The sequence below is a fragment of the Medicago sativa genome, chromosome 5 (assembly GCF_051527215.1).
Source record: "Medicago sativa cultivar Bolivia chromosome 5, Bolivia_mono, whole genome shotgun sequence".
NCBI lineage: Eukaryota > Viridiplantae > Streptophyta > Magnoliopsida > Fabales > Fabaceae > Medicago > Medicago sativa.
In genome coordinates this window covers 1,371,834-1,385,613 of record NC_140753.1, presented here as the reverse complement: position 1 = coordinate 1,385,613, position 13,780 = coordinate 1,371,834, and the positions used below count along the sequence as shown (strand labels likewise).

At 31.1% G+C, this 13,780-nt stretch overlaps 2 protein-coding genes across 7 annotated transcripts; one reads left to right on the top strand and one right to left on the bottom strand.

Moving 5' to 3' along the window:
- Window positions 1-1,569: 1,569 nt before the first annotated feature.
- On the bottom strand, window positions 1,570-6,160 carry LOC146918946 (serine/threonine-protein kinase 52-like). Of its 6 annotated transcripts, none has more exons than XM_085712192.1 (7): window positions 5,669-6,160; window positions 4,777-5,130; window positions 3,315-3,436; window positions 2,980-3,188; window positions 2,714-2,888; window positions 2,197-2,331; window positions 1,570-2,080 (listed from the first exon to the last, which is right to left on the bottom strand). In XM_085712192.1, the coding sequence occupies exons 2-7, from the start codon at window positions 5,099-5,101 to the stop codon at window positions 1,874-1,876; spliced, it is 1,173 nt and encodes a 390-aa protein (XP_085568318.1). In that variant the 5' UTR covers window positions 5,102-5,130; window positions 5,669-6,160; the 3' UTR covers window positions 1,570-1,873. The 6 variants fall into 6 exon arrangements, with proteins under 6 accessions (XP_085568318.1, XP_085568319.1, XP_085568321.1 ...); XM_085712193.1 differs by having other exon boundaries at window positions 6,026-6,160; XM_085712195.1 differs by having other exon boundaries at window positions 6,113-6,160.
- Window positions 6,161-11,508: 5,348 nt separating this feature from the next.
- On the top strand, window positions 11,509-13,216 carry LOC146918945 (uncharacterized). Its single transcript, XM_085712191.1, has 4 exons — window positions 11,509-11,653; window positions 11,955-12,085; window positions 12,445-12,729; window positions 12,862-13,216. Exons 1-4 carry the CDS (start codon window positions 11,636-11,638, stop codon window positions 12,914-12,916), a joined length of 489 nt encoding a protein of 162 aa, XP_085568317.1. The 5' UTR covers window positions 11,509-11,635; the 3' UTR covers window positions 12,917-13,216.
- Window positions 13,217-13,780: the final 564 nt, after the last annotated feature.

The following is a 13,780-nucleotide window of genomic DNA, read 5'->3' as shown; positions in this document are numbered from 1 at the left end:
GTGTTCTAAATCTTAATAGTCTCTAAAATATGATGAAATGATATTGTCCTAAATCAATTATGCGTGAATTGAAGTGGCGTGAAACATACATCTCTAAAAAAGTATTTCCCCTAAAAGTGTGTGGTTAGAGGGAATGGAGAAGAGGAGGAAAATATTTTAAATTTGACTACTTTTTAATTCAATTATTTGGAGGGATGAGAGCTTAAGAGAATGGAAGAAAATATCTCCAAGTTAATTTTATCTCTCTTCCATAAGTGAAGAATTTAGAATCTATAGAATGCTTGTTACATATTTAGGCTTACAAAAATACTTTGATTACACAAAAGTACTTTGGTCAAAATATTTTTGTTACACATATTTCAACAAACTACACTATTTTGTAGGTTGATGTATATGTTTTTTTTACACTTGTTTTTCAAACCTCAGGAATAATGTACTCACGAGACCATCATGTATTTGATCTGATGTTAGATATGATGTCAAGAATATGTGTTCTCATAACACGGCTCTTAGACTTAATACCATTTTTTTTTGTTCTAGAGACTTAATACCATTTTATTTAATATGAAATAGTAAAAATGTAATTTTACACTTCTCATCTATTAAAATCCCCCCTTTTCCTTCCTTTCCTCCCATCATTAAAATTCCTTCTAGCTCTCTCCCTTTACATGTAAAGCGAAGGAGATTCTCTCCTTCCATCGTTAAAATTCCATCTAGCTCTCTCCCTTTACATGTACTTTAAAGTGAAGGAGATGATTCATATCCCTGTGAACCAAACCCTTCCCCAACAAAAATACCCTAAAGATTTGCAAAAGAGTAAACTATTAAATTGTTCTCTATCTCTGTAAGTCACTCTCAAATTAGTCTTTAACTCCATTAATATTTTAAATTGATCCATATCTTTGTCAAAAGTTTCTCAATTGAATCCGTCTTTATGTTTTTGTCATTTAATAAGAAAAAGTTTCTAAAAACATGTTAAAATACACTATTAAGTGCATGTAAAATAGACAACGAGTTTCAGGCTATTAATTTTACCTCTAAATTATAAAATGTTAAATTTTCCATCATCTATTGTCTCAATCAGAAACCACCTAGTCCCTCACAAAATCACAACTTACTCCTCTGGTCTTTATTATAAAGATTTCCAACAAAAAAAAAAAAATTATTCATATTTTTATAAGAAAATGTCAAAAATGTTAAGGTGTAGTTATTACTTAAAATTCTTATAAATAGGACCAAATACTTTTAAAAAAATCTTCATATAAAGTATCGGAAGAGTATCAAATATAGTTCTAGATCGGCCTAAGGGTAAGACTACCAAAACCCTAACTTTAGGCCCCACCAACAAAGTATTAGTTGTTAGTAGTTTTTATAAACAAACAAGACTTCATATGCAAACAAAAATGTCTCGTTAAAATTTTCTTTACGACTCACCAACTATTGAAAATTATTGGGTCGGCCTGGCTCTTCAAATAAATAACGACATTCGATACAAAATTGAGTAAACTTGAGAAAAAAAACTGCATGAAAACATTACTCTATATAGCCAAGAACCAGTGATTGGGGAGATTTTTGTAAGAGATTTTAACCCTTTTTCATGCATAAATGCACCCAGATATTCAGTACTACATACAACATCTAAAATGCAATAAATTAGCTACTTCAGCCTTTGTTAAGAAAGAAAAGGGAAAAAACCAATAATGTCAATAATAAAACCAATTAATCTTCCTTTCTGTTTACAACCATTCTCTCCTCCGCAGGAAAGAATGGTAACGGTTAAACTGTAAAAACTGGCAAAACCATAAAATACCGATTTCCAGTCTTCTGTACTTCACCTCATCTCTTGAACACAATGATCAAGGATTCTGGAAAATTAAGGACCTCTTTGAGGTGCAAAACAAAAGCAACCTGAACTTTGATCTTCAGGAATCATTCCACCACCTTTGCTTGTATCCAGTGCTTCTAGCATTATCACCACATCCTTCATTTCCGGACGTTTGATCGGATTCGCATCCCAGCATTTCCGCATGATGTTCGCCAATGCACTTGGACAACACCTTGGAATTTCTGGTCGTAAATTCTGCACAAGAACACAATCAATATGAAATCCATATGTCACGTGTAACATTAAAATAGACAAATATGTTACGGCTGAACTCGAATGTTCCACAAATGACACCGAAAACGTAATCATACCTGACGAACGACAGCGGAAGACACATCAGCAAAGCTTAGATCTGGATAAGGCATATCACAGCAATAAATTTCCCACAAGCAAATGCCAAAGCTGTATACATCACATGTCCTGTTGTAAGGTTTACCATCCAAAACCTACACATTGTGTAATGCATGGATTAATATTTCAAGTGCCTGTCTAACAAACCATGCGATTAATTCGTAAGATACAACTTGCATATGTATACTTAAAAATTGAAATCACAAAAAAATTACAATAAGCAATTGTGAGACTGCTTAGGAGAGATTATGCAAATAACTTATGACATGTCCACAAGCTGTTTTCCATAGTCTCTTCATGATAGCTTATATGAAAACAGTTTGACTTTATTTTATCTTTTGTTATGGAAATAACATATACATACATAAGCACTTATCTGATAAGCTTATATGCTATAAGCGCTTGTCCAAACACAGGCAATCTCATGGAAACAGAAAGTCGCGTATCATATAATATTTATCAAAGCAGCATTAATACCTCAGGAGCCATGTATCCAAGGGTTCCAGTTTCACCAGTCATGTCACATGGATTCAAAGCTTCAACCCGAGCAACTCCAAAATCAGCTATCTTTAGATTCCGGTTACCATCTAGCAACATATTCTCCGTCTTAACATCACGGTGAACAATCTTCTCCGAATGTAGATAGCTAAGACTGCATATAAGGGAGGCCGAATTAGCCTTCATTGTATCAGTATAAGATTTGCAGTTTCTAGACTGTAGGGATAGTAAAAACGGAAACTTACCCTCTGGAGAGGTCCAAAGCGAGCTGAACCACAATCCTATACGCAAGTTTCTTCCGCCTATTTCTTATCAAGTATTGCTTCAGTGTTCCACCAGGAAGAAACTCGACAATGACGCAACATGCCCTAGAAGGAAGGCTCTCTTGATTGTTGGTTGAAGAGTTTTTTGTAGGAATCTTGAGATTTGAAGTTCCCATTGAAGCTCCAACAAACTGTTGCAAAATTAAATACAAAACAATCACTAATATACAAAGTTATTCATGATTCACCAATACAAAATTGTATCCAGTAGCAGTCATTAATTTCAATAAACGAGATTTGAAAGAGTGAGTAATTACTTTAGTGACATTTGGATGGTCGAGTTTGTGCCAGACGGCAACCTCCTGCCTAAAAGATGCACGTAAAGCGGCAGTTTCTGCAGCGGTGGCAGCACCATCCTCACCCCAATCCAACACTTTCACTGTAAAATTCAAGATGACAATACAAATGTCAGAGAAAATATCTCCTTATTCTGCAATGCTCTTACCGACCCAAAAGGATAATAGAGTTGGCAGCATACTGCTATATTCCTCACATTACTAGTTTTTCTTTTCCTCACAAATTAGTTTTGATTATTCCTAAAAGTACAGTTTGACATAAAGTGAATATAAGCTCGAGTTTCATTAGCTGGTAGGATATTTGCAAGCAGCTCTAGGGTTCGTTTGTTTTAGACTTTAATAGCTAGTTTTTCTTTTCCTCACAAATTAGTTTTGATTATTCCTAAAAGTACAGTTTGACATAAAGTGAATATAAGCTCGAGTTTCATTAGCTGATAGGATATTTGCAAGCAGCTCTAGGGTTCGTTTGTTTTAGACTTTAATAGTAATGATTTGGAATGAAATGATGTTAAAAGAATTGATTTTAACCTAATCGAGGTTAAAGAAATTTAAATGTGTTGTGTAAAGATATTTTAAAAGTGAGTTTGGAAGAATCAATTTTGTTTAAATAGTATTGATGCTAAAGCAAAAATTTCTCGATTCTATCAAAGTCGATTCTCCCTGTGTTTGGAACCGCGATATGATGGTTTCACCAACATTGCAGCATCATGAAAAAGAAGCTTCCCAAACACATGCTCTATCCATCCAAAATCGGTTTTTCTCATCACGGTTTCTATCCAAACAATTATGTGTTTATCAAAACCTTTTGCAACCTTTAAAATCAACTTTGTTAAAAAAATGTGGTTTGATGTAAATGCAGATGTGTAATTCGGCCAATAGATAACGACAATAAAAAATTGTCAGAACGGTTCAAACTCAAATCATAAGACAGCCGCGCGACAAATCTTTAGTTACTTCAAACACTATTTTGGGGGTTATGTTCTCTAAGTTGCAACATCACAAACTCATGCAAACATTCAATTAATAATCTTATTATAACAGATCCAATCTATTGCGGCGAAAATTAAGCTCCAAACTCGAACATTGATTCCCTGTGGTCGGGGGGAATCTTGCATTCAGGCAGCCAGTCAATAACAGCCATTGCATGAAAACCGGACAGCTTATATTTAAACCCTAATAAATATGCTTTTAAAACATAACTTGAAATACAAGTCGCACGATTTTCAATCAATGACCGAGATTTTTGACTGCGTCAATTCATGACCGCATGAAATCTATTTCCTGCCAGACTCACAAGCTGAGTAAACCAATCAATTCTTAAATCAAGAACACGTAACATTTCAGTATTTGAAAACATTGAATCACATATTGAATTTAAAACGAAAAAAAATATATAATTCATATAAATAGTACAAAGAAATACCTGCAACATCTTGAGTATCATATGTGCCTCTATAGACAGTACCATAAGCACCATGAGCAACAACATACCTTAAATCCAATTTGGCCAACTCAACCTCCCATTCTTCTCTAGGCCTTTTTGTCTCATTGGTGTTTCTTGACCAAACCCTGCTTAAGTGCTTTTCCAATTGAGCATCCAAATTCTTGAGATCAATTCTATCAGCTCTGAAAATCATATCTTTACTGCTTTGGTTTCCAGCACCCTTCATCTTTGAATTCATCACACTTTTTGCTCCTTCTTCCAATTCCACCTTTGGTGTCCTAACACCTTCACCTTCAAAATCCATCTTCACCAATGGCAGCTTCAAAATCAGATCTTTTTCACAAAAAAAAAATAAAAAATAAATAAACAAATCAATAAATCAACAGCAAAATTATTATTTTTAAAAAAATAAAGAGATTAAAATACACATGCATATATAAAAAATTGATCAGAGCACCCCAAAAGTATGTTCTTTGAAATATCCTTCCTAAACAATTGACTTCACATGATTCAAATTTCACAGAATTTTCTCCTCACCAACCAATTTGTTTTGTTGACTATGAAAAATTCTCACCAGAATAATAATAAAAAATCCCAATTCAAATTATTCCAACACCAATACAAATGAGATAGAAAATTCATTTTTTTTAATCAGAAAAAAAAAAAAAAAAAAGAGTATCTGGCAAAGCACAAACATTGAAAGGTGCTAACAACTATAAAACTGTCATCAAAAGCATCAAATAAAAGATGGCAAAAACAAAAATCAGATTAAGAATCACGCAAGGCTACATAATAGAGACGAAAAATTGACTTATTTTAAGGCCATTGAAAAAAGAAAAGGATTGGTGCGTGAAGGGTGGGATTTGGATACCTTTTTAGCTTTTTGTAAGAATCAAAAGTTGTGGTTTTTGATACAAGAGACAAAATGAGCTATTGAAGAAGTTGCTGTCATCAACATCATCAAAGTTTGAGATCATAACAACACATTTTGTTCATTTTATCATTCATATTCATATGAATGATGATGATGATGAAACTGGAAATGGTAAAGGATAGATTTTGAAGGTGAAAATCACACAAAAACAAAAAACAAAAACAAAAACAAAACAAAACCAACTTGCAAATAAACCCAAATATGAAAAAAAATAGCGATAAGGATCACAGAAAGAAACGGGTGTTTTCCCTAAAATGTGGCGCAAAACAGAGTAAGAGAGAGAGAGAGAGAGACCGTTTCAAATATAGCTCAAAGCCTCAAACAATGGCACCTTGAAGAGAAGCCTATAACAAGCAAAACACAAACAAACCAGACATTTACCTTGCTCCAAATTCTGATTATAATACTTTAGTCAAACAACAAATATTTCATTTTAGAAATAGTTTAATTTATATATATAAATCCCTAGTGTATAAAAAGTTTTGGATTTGGATGAGTAAAATAAAGGAGAAAATGTCCGCGTAAGCTAAGCTCAGATATTAAGGACAATGTATAATATATTTAAGGTTGGGGTTCGAATCCGGACACTTTACTTCTTCACAATTAAATGCGTAAGTCATTGGCTATTTGAAAAAAAAAGTCAAATATTTTTTTTTTTGCTCATTTATCATGTTAAAGACACGCAACTTAAACCTCATTAAATAATGTGATAACATGATGTGTCTAAAACTTTTAACCAAATTCTGATATTAATAAAACATTGTGTGTATGATTCCCCTAAAAAAACATATTATGTGTATTTATAGAAGTAGTATATGATATGATATTTGTTTTTTCAGGAAATATATGATTTTTTTTCTCGATCAAAAGCATGTATGTATAGAGAGAATGAGATCTTGATTATTAAATTGTGTCTTTATTTGTCCGTTGACGACAAGTCTTTTCTGTTTTTTCCTTAATTTTCGGTTGGAAAGGACAGGTGGTTTTTTCTCTATAATGCATCTGTACTAAACAAGGACAAATCTAGGACACATTGTTTTGCTTACTATGTTGTTTTGTCAGGTTACATGGAATTTCTGTCGTTTTACTCACTTTACTACGAGTACTATAAAGTTGATTACAATTACGGTTTACGATTACAATGTATGTATCTCCTATCTACCTCAACAAAGAAAGTGTGCCATATTTGTCAAAACAATAGTAAAAATATGACATGAATCCAATTCATTGACAGCAATATATAACTTTATTAGAAGGGAAGGTTTTAAATATTATTTGCTTTTTTGATGATATGAAAAGATTTTAGGTATGTAAGGAATTTTTTTCCTTTTAATTTCTTTGTTTTTTTTAGGGATTCCTTTTAATTTCTTGTAGGTACCTTCTACCGTAAACATGATCTTGTTATGTTGTGAGTAAAGACGGATCTAGATATTTGATGTACATGTGGTTAATATTTCGAATAATAAATAATGTAAAGTATATTAAAAATAAGAAATAACATTGTTTGATACAATACAATTACAATAAAAATTGTTTTATATCTATTTGTTGAAAATAAGTTAAAATAGCATCATTGTTAAAAGAACATTTCTCTCTATAAGTTACAAGACGGTTATTTAGTCATTGATCACTCATTATTAATTGTAATTGTATTGTGCCACATGTGTAAGTGTGTTTATTTATAATTTAAAAAATGAGGGAATTGGAAGTGTGGCTAAAACCATACATATGACCCTATATTGGGTCCGTCCCTGGTTGTAAGAGTCAAACTTTATTTTTTGAAAGATTGTGAGAGTCAAACTTTTCTACTAAATTTTTTGGATTGAGATTGATAATTTGTTTAGGTTTTTTTTTGGTAGTGTAAAATTTAAAAAAAAAAAAATTAGTAGATAATTTGTTTATGTAAAATTATTTTTTGAAGGAGACTATGAAGAGATAGGGTGTGGGTGCATTGTTTAATGATTAGTTTATCATACCAGGTGATATTAACCCGATGAATGTCAAATGTTCATCTCATCTCTCACAATAAACACTTCTCGATTGATGAACTGGTTTAAGGATATGAGAAATGTTAGCAACATACACTTTAACACACATTTTTCACCATTCTTCAAAAAAACACACATGGATCCCACCAAATTCACATGAGAAACGTGTGTTGCTAACATTCCTCGAAGGATATTGGTGAATTGGTTTCAAAATATATACACCCTCCAATCACTGTTATAAACGAAAATCAACATTTTAGATTTATTCATTAAATGATGTATGTGATGTGTGGTCTATAATAAAGACTATATACTTCATTAATTGAATGAATCTAAAATATATATTTTTATTTATAATAATGACCAGAGGGTGTATTGTTTATAAGATTTATCTCAATTGACAATGTTGACATTGTTAAATTATATGTCTTTACTCGTAGTTGTGTGTCAGTTTAAGGTGAGTTACCACTTTATTTATAGACAAAGAAAACATGGGAGAGATTTTCTTCATCCTCCATATGACGTTGAAAAAAAAAAACATATTGTTCAAAAGTATATATTCATATAAATTTACAGTTTTAGAAAATAAATTTCTAAATTTTGTGTAGTCTTTTAATAAGTGTACAGTGGAAAATTAGTCCGAAAAATACTTTTAACCTCCTTGATTTGGTTATACGATTGGAAGAAAAAAAAAAAGGACTTGTAACTCTTTCACTAATTTCTTAAAAAAACATACCACTCTAGATTTATCAAAGTATATATTCATATAAATTTACAGTTTTAGAAAATAAATTTCTAAATTTTGTGTAGTCTTTTAATAAGTGTACAGTGGAAAATTAGTCCGAAAAATACTTTTAACCTCCTTGATTTGGTTATACGATTGGAAGAAGAAAAAAAAGGACTTGTAACTCTTTCACTAATTTCTTAAAAAAAACATACCACTCTAGATTTATCAATCTCGACAGTAAAAACACTCTAGATTTATCAATCTCGACAGTAAAAAAAAAATCTCACATTGTTTTTGACAAAAAAAGTTTCTCACATTTGAATATAACAATATGTAAACGAATACATCAATATAGGTTGTTTTATCTTTTCATTTATAATCATCATTTAAACTATTTTACTTACTACTTTATTGTTTTCATGATATTATTTAAATTATTAATTGAAAAATAGTTGTATTTCATTAAAATATGAACGTCTCCACTACGATAGAAACAATATTAGATAGAGCATATTTTAATCTTATCTACCAAAAATATTTGATATCATTGTATATGTAAAAATTGCTATATTTTTTTATATATAGTGAGTGATTAGGAGTAAAAGAAAATATTTGAAAATATTTTCTGTATACGAAAATCGTGATGGCAAATCGGGATGGGGTGAATTGAGTGATTAGGAGTAAAAGAAAATATTTGAAAATATTTTCTGTATACGAAAATCGTGATGGCAAATCGGGATGGGGTGAATTTTAAGAAACGTGGTTTGAAAAGTAAGTTCCAAAAAATTGGTACATAAGAAGGATAAAGGCCCAAAGTTAAAACAAACAAGAAAATTTGTCTTTTAATTTCATAAATTGCTCTTTGACTCCCTAAAAATATCAAAATACCATCAACGTCAGTTAACTGTCATTCGCTTTCCATGGTTGTTAATTTAATCCCCACCCCCCCCCCCCCCCCCCCCCACACACACACACACACACACATATATATATGTGTGTGTGTGTTTTTGGGCTATTTCAGTTACTTCAAATAATCATAGCATTTCCTTAAAAATCAGCACGTTTATTTTAAGGTAAATGTTAGTAGTTAGTTTTCAAATTTGTTTTTTCTACTTTATCTGGGTTTTAAGCTAAGACCCCTAACTCTTTATCCATTAGTTCAAACTAGTCGAGTTTATTGGTGTTCATGGTGCAATTTGGATCAGTTTTGACGCAAAAACTCATCTGATCCAAAGATATAATTATATGTGGTTTGATCAGTTTGGATACCTAATATAAACAATCAATCCAATCCAATTTAATGCGGTTTGATTTGGATAGGTTTTTGAACATCCAAATTATTAATTGTAACTTTTTAATTAGTAATTTAATACAAAATATAACATATAATTTATTAAAAATTAATAGTGCAGAATAACATTGATTGATTATCTTTGAAACATATGAAATAGTAACAAAATAGATTAAATTAAACTAATATGTAGTATTAAAAGAATAAATAAATACCTTAATATAATATATCATATTTATAAAAATGGAAATATGCAGTTGGTCCGGTTTTAAAAAATCAATCCAAAATTCGATTTGATACAAGCGGTTTTAATCCAATAACATTCAAAAACATCCAATAATATTTGGTTTTGTGCGTTTTTCAATTTTTTAAATTGGTTTTCGGTTTTAATTTGGATGGGTTTGGTTACTCAACCTCATGAATCACAACATTTTAGAATATCCACAAGAGTGGGACTTGACCTTTTTTTTTCTTTCTATCTTTCTAAGTAGCCTAATGATTAGAAATTCACCCCTTAAGGTGAATAAGTAAAGAATTTGGAGTTGAAATTCCGACCCATGTAAATTACAACGTCTTTGCCAATTAAATGATGCCCACGAGAACGGTACTAAACCCTATTTAGTATCAAGTTATTTAGCTCCAAACTAAATAGATCTTTTTTGTTAGCGGAAAAATGATAAAATGAATTGAGAAAAAATAATCTAGATATTTTTTTAGCTCCAAAGTAAATAGATATAGAAGTAGTTATTGTTAAAGTTGAAAAAAAAGTGGTAAAATTCAGAGTGAAGACTCATTTTAGTCCTTGATAAAATGTTAAGGGTAAAATTAGTCCTCAATAAAAACTGCCCTTATTTAGTCCTATGTTAGTATTTTTCTCCAACAAGTTTTTTTACTTCTTATTTTCAAATCGTGATTGGTCGTATGTGGCGGATAGAAATTGATTCAGGGATTAAATTGTTCCGGTTTAATTTTTAAAGGGACTAAATAGGATAGTTTTATTTGTCGTGGAGTAATTTTATCCCTACACATTTTGTCAAGGACTAAAATGACTCTTCACTCTAAAATTAAAATTAAACTTTAATAATCAGTCGATTAAAATTGGTTTAGCGTAGAAATTGAGAAAAGAAAATTTACACCTATAAAATATATGAATTGGGTTATTTATGAACTCACGAGTTCATAAGGTATATTTGTAAGTTTATTAAAGTACTTCAAATAATATTTTATACGACAAATTCATATAAAATTTATTAAGTTTTTCAACCATTCTCATTTTTTTTTTAATAATCAACCATTCGTTATTTGTACACTTTCTATAAAACAAGCACTACAATTAATCGTAAATATTTCACAAAGTCGTCACCTTGTTATTATTATTACTTTTAATTTAAAATGTCTTATGTTACCAATGTATATGATCCGAGAAATTTGCGGTCATCAACGTAGTTTGAAAGATCGAAGATCAAACTACTTTGTTGACAACCCTCTCTCATATTTAGCTTTGAGATATTTGGTTTGATATAATTACCTAGTGGTTAATGGTTATGCCGATTCTATAGCCTTTTGCATTATCCACAACCACATTCATCAAGCTATTTGGATAGTATTTCAAACTTGGCAAAAGTAAGCTCATAAATAGAAATTAAAAGTGTTTTTCTAGGAATGTTATCTTCTACGGTCATAAATATTTCCTTTATTTATAATACTATGACACAATGAGCCCTAAGATTTAAATCACTTTAGCGGAAGGGAAGCCATGTGTTTGGTTACAATGAGGCCTATACATTTCTCAAGTCCTATATAAATCGTTTATGATCTACAATAACATCATTTCATTTTCACCTAAAAAAAAACATAATTTCATCTAATTTATTATTTGATTTCATCTACAACAAGAAATGGCTTTCAAGGCAGCGGTAAAAAACAATCCCCTTTTCCAATTTTTCTTTTCAAAGTGCGGTTATGATTTTAACAATTTTTACTTTTTGTTTTTACAATATTACTTCTATGATAAGTTCTCTATCTATGATAAGAACACTATCAGTTCTTGTAGAAAACAAAATATGTTGATGCATTGATACCAGACAAAAAAAATACAGAAATGAAAATTTTGTATAATCATTTCCTTCTTTAAAATCATTGTATCTTTTTTTGATGAGTTCAATTGGAATCAGAAATACCACTGATGTTGTAACATTGATTTTGGTATATATGTAGAAGAATGTGCGATTGATGTTGACTCAATTGGGAGGAGCTGGAAAGCGATCATTTGCTACCTCCACCACTCCAAAACTGAAACCCATGTCCACAACCATAGATGCTACACATGATGCTCATTCCACTTCTAGGTGTGCAATATTTCATGTATCTATACTTCATTTTTAGCTACATTATTTTTTGTATTTATATAAAAAGCATTACAAAGTTTTATGATATTCTTTTGAAAGAGATTATAGAAAAAGTAATGTCAAATGGACACTCATTTTTTATACACTCAGACTCAGACAACACTTGATTAATCACATTCAATAACATCATCAATTTAACTGAGTAGTAATTAATTGAATTCACGGCCAAATATATGGTTAATTCAACTACAGTACATGAATTAATCACAATTTTCAACAAGAATTGAAGTAACCAACTAGGCGTACGAAAAATGATTAGATGCTTATTTTTGTATGTAAATTTATGATGGTACATGTAGGTTGAGCACTCTGAAGGCAGAGTTAGCACCAGTGTACATTGTGTGTGGAATGGTGGGTGTGGCTTTGACAATTGCAGCACACACTGCTTATCAACAATTGGCACGTTCTCCAAATGTTCATGTGAACAAGAAAAGAAGAGAATCTTTCCCAGAAGCTTATGATCCTGATCGCACTATTAACTCTGCTGATAAATTCATCAATGGCTCCTTCTTGAGGAAAATGGCTCATGTTCAAGACAGCAAGCCCACTGTCCATGATCCTGTCCACCCTAATCCTTTCACCCGGTAAACTCAAATAAACCGTTCTAAGGTCTCGTTTTGTTAAAGATTATATAAAAAAATTAAAGTGATTTCGATACTTAAATATTTAGAGATTAATTTTTAGAGATGTTAATTTATGAATGTGGTTTGTTGCAGTCCTCGAATCGCTGAGACATTGAAGTCCGTCGGCGTGCATCCCGGCAGGAACTGATCTGCTGCTGATTCTGTTTCCTCCTTGACAAATATTGGTGGCCACAATTTGTATATGATGATTGCTTCCATCTTTAATTTTTGGTATATGAAAATGCAAGATGTGAAGGTCCAGTTTGTGTATAGAGAATTTGTTTTTCTGGGTTGTGTTTCATTTATGTAACACTTGTAAATTTATCTAGTATTTGATTTAGTCCTCGTCCACTCTTTAGAGTGGAAAATTAATGATGCGACTTCAGCATCTCTATGTATTGAATATAATAAACTAATGAAATAAAGTCACCACAATGTTTATAACTTATATTATGTGAATGATGGAGAATGATAAAGAATATTATGGAACTTTTAAGAAGTGAAAAATATCATGTAAACATTCAAGAATACTACAAAATACAAAATAAAGACATAATAACTAGGACAACCTTATATTTTTAGAATGTTCTAGCTATACATATTAGGGTATCTTACTATTTCTAGAAGCATATACACCAAGTGATTAAGCATTATAAATATGGATCATCACCAAGTGATTAAGCATTAAAGAAAAACTATGAGTCACCAAGTGATTAAGTGTGCTTCTAGCGAAATGTAGAGCTTTATAAATATGGATCATCACCAAGTGATTAAGCATTAAAGAGGCTCAAACATTCATTCATGCAATGATCAATCAATAACAAGTTCATTGAACAAATTAGAGAGTTGTCTCTATTTATTTACCTCTATACTTCTATGGTCATGCTGAATTTATCACTAAACAAAACAAAAAAAACTATGAGTCATTTTCATCTATGATATTATGAATGGGTGTAAAACCGACATTGTGTCACGTCACCTATAGTTCATCCTACCATATGTATAACCCATG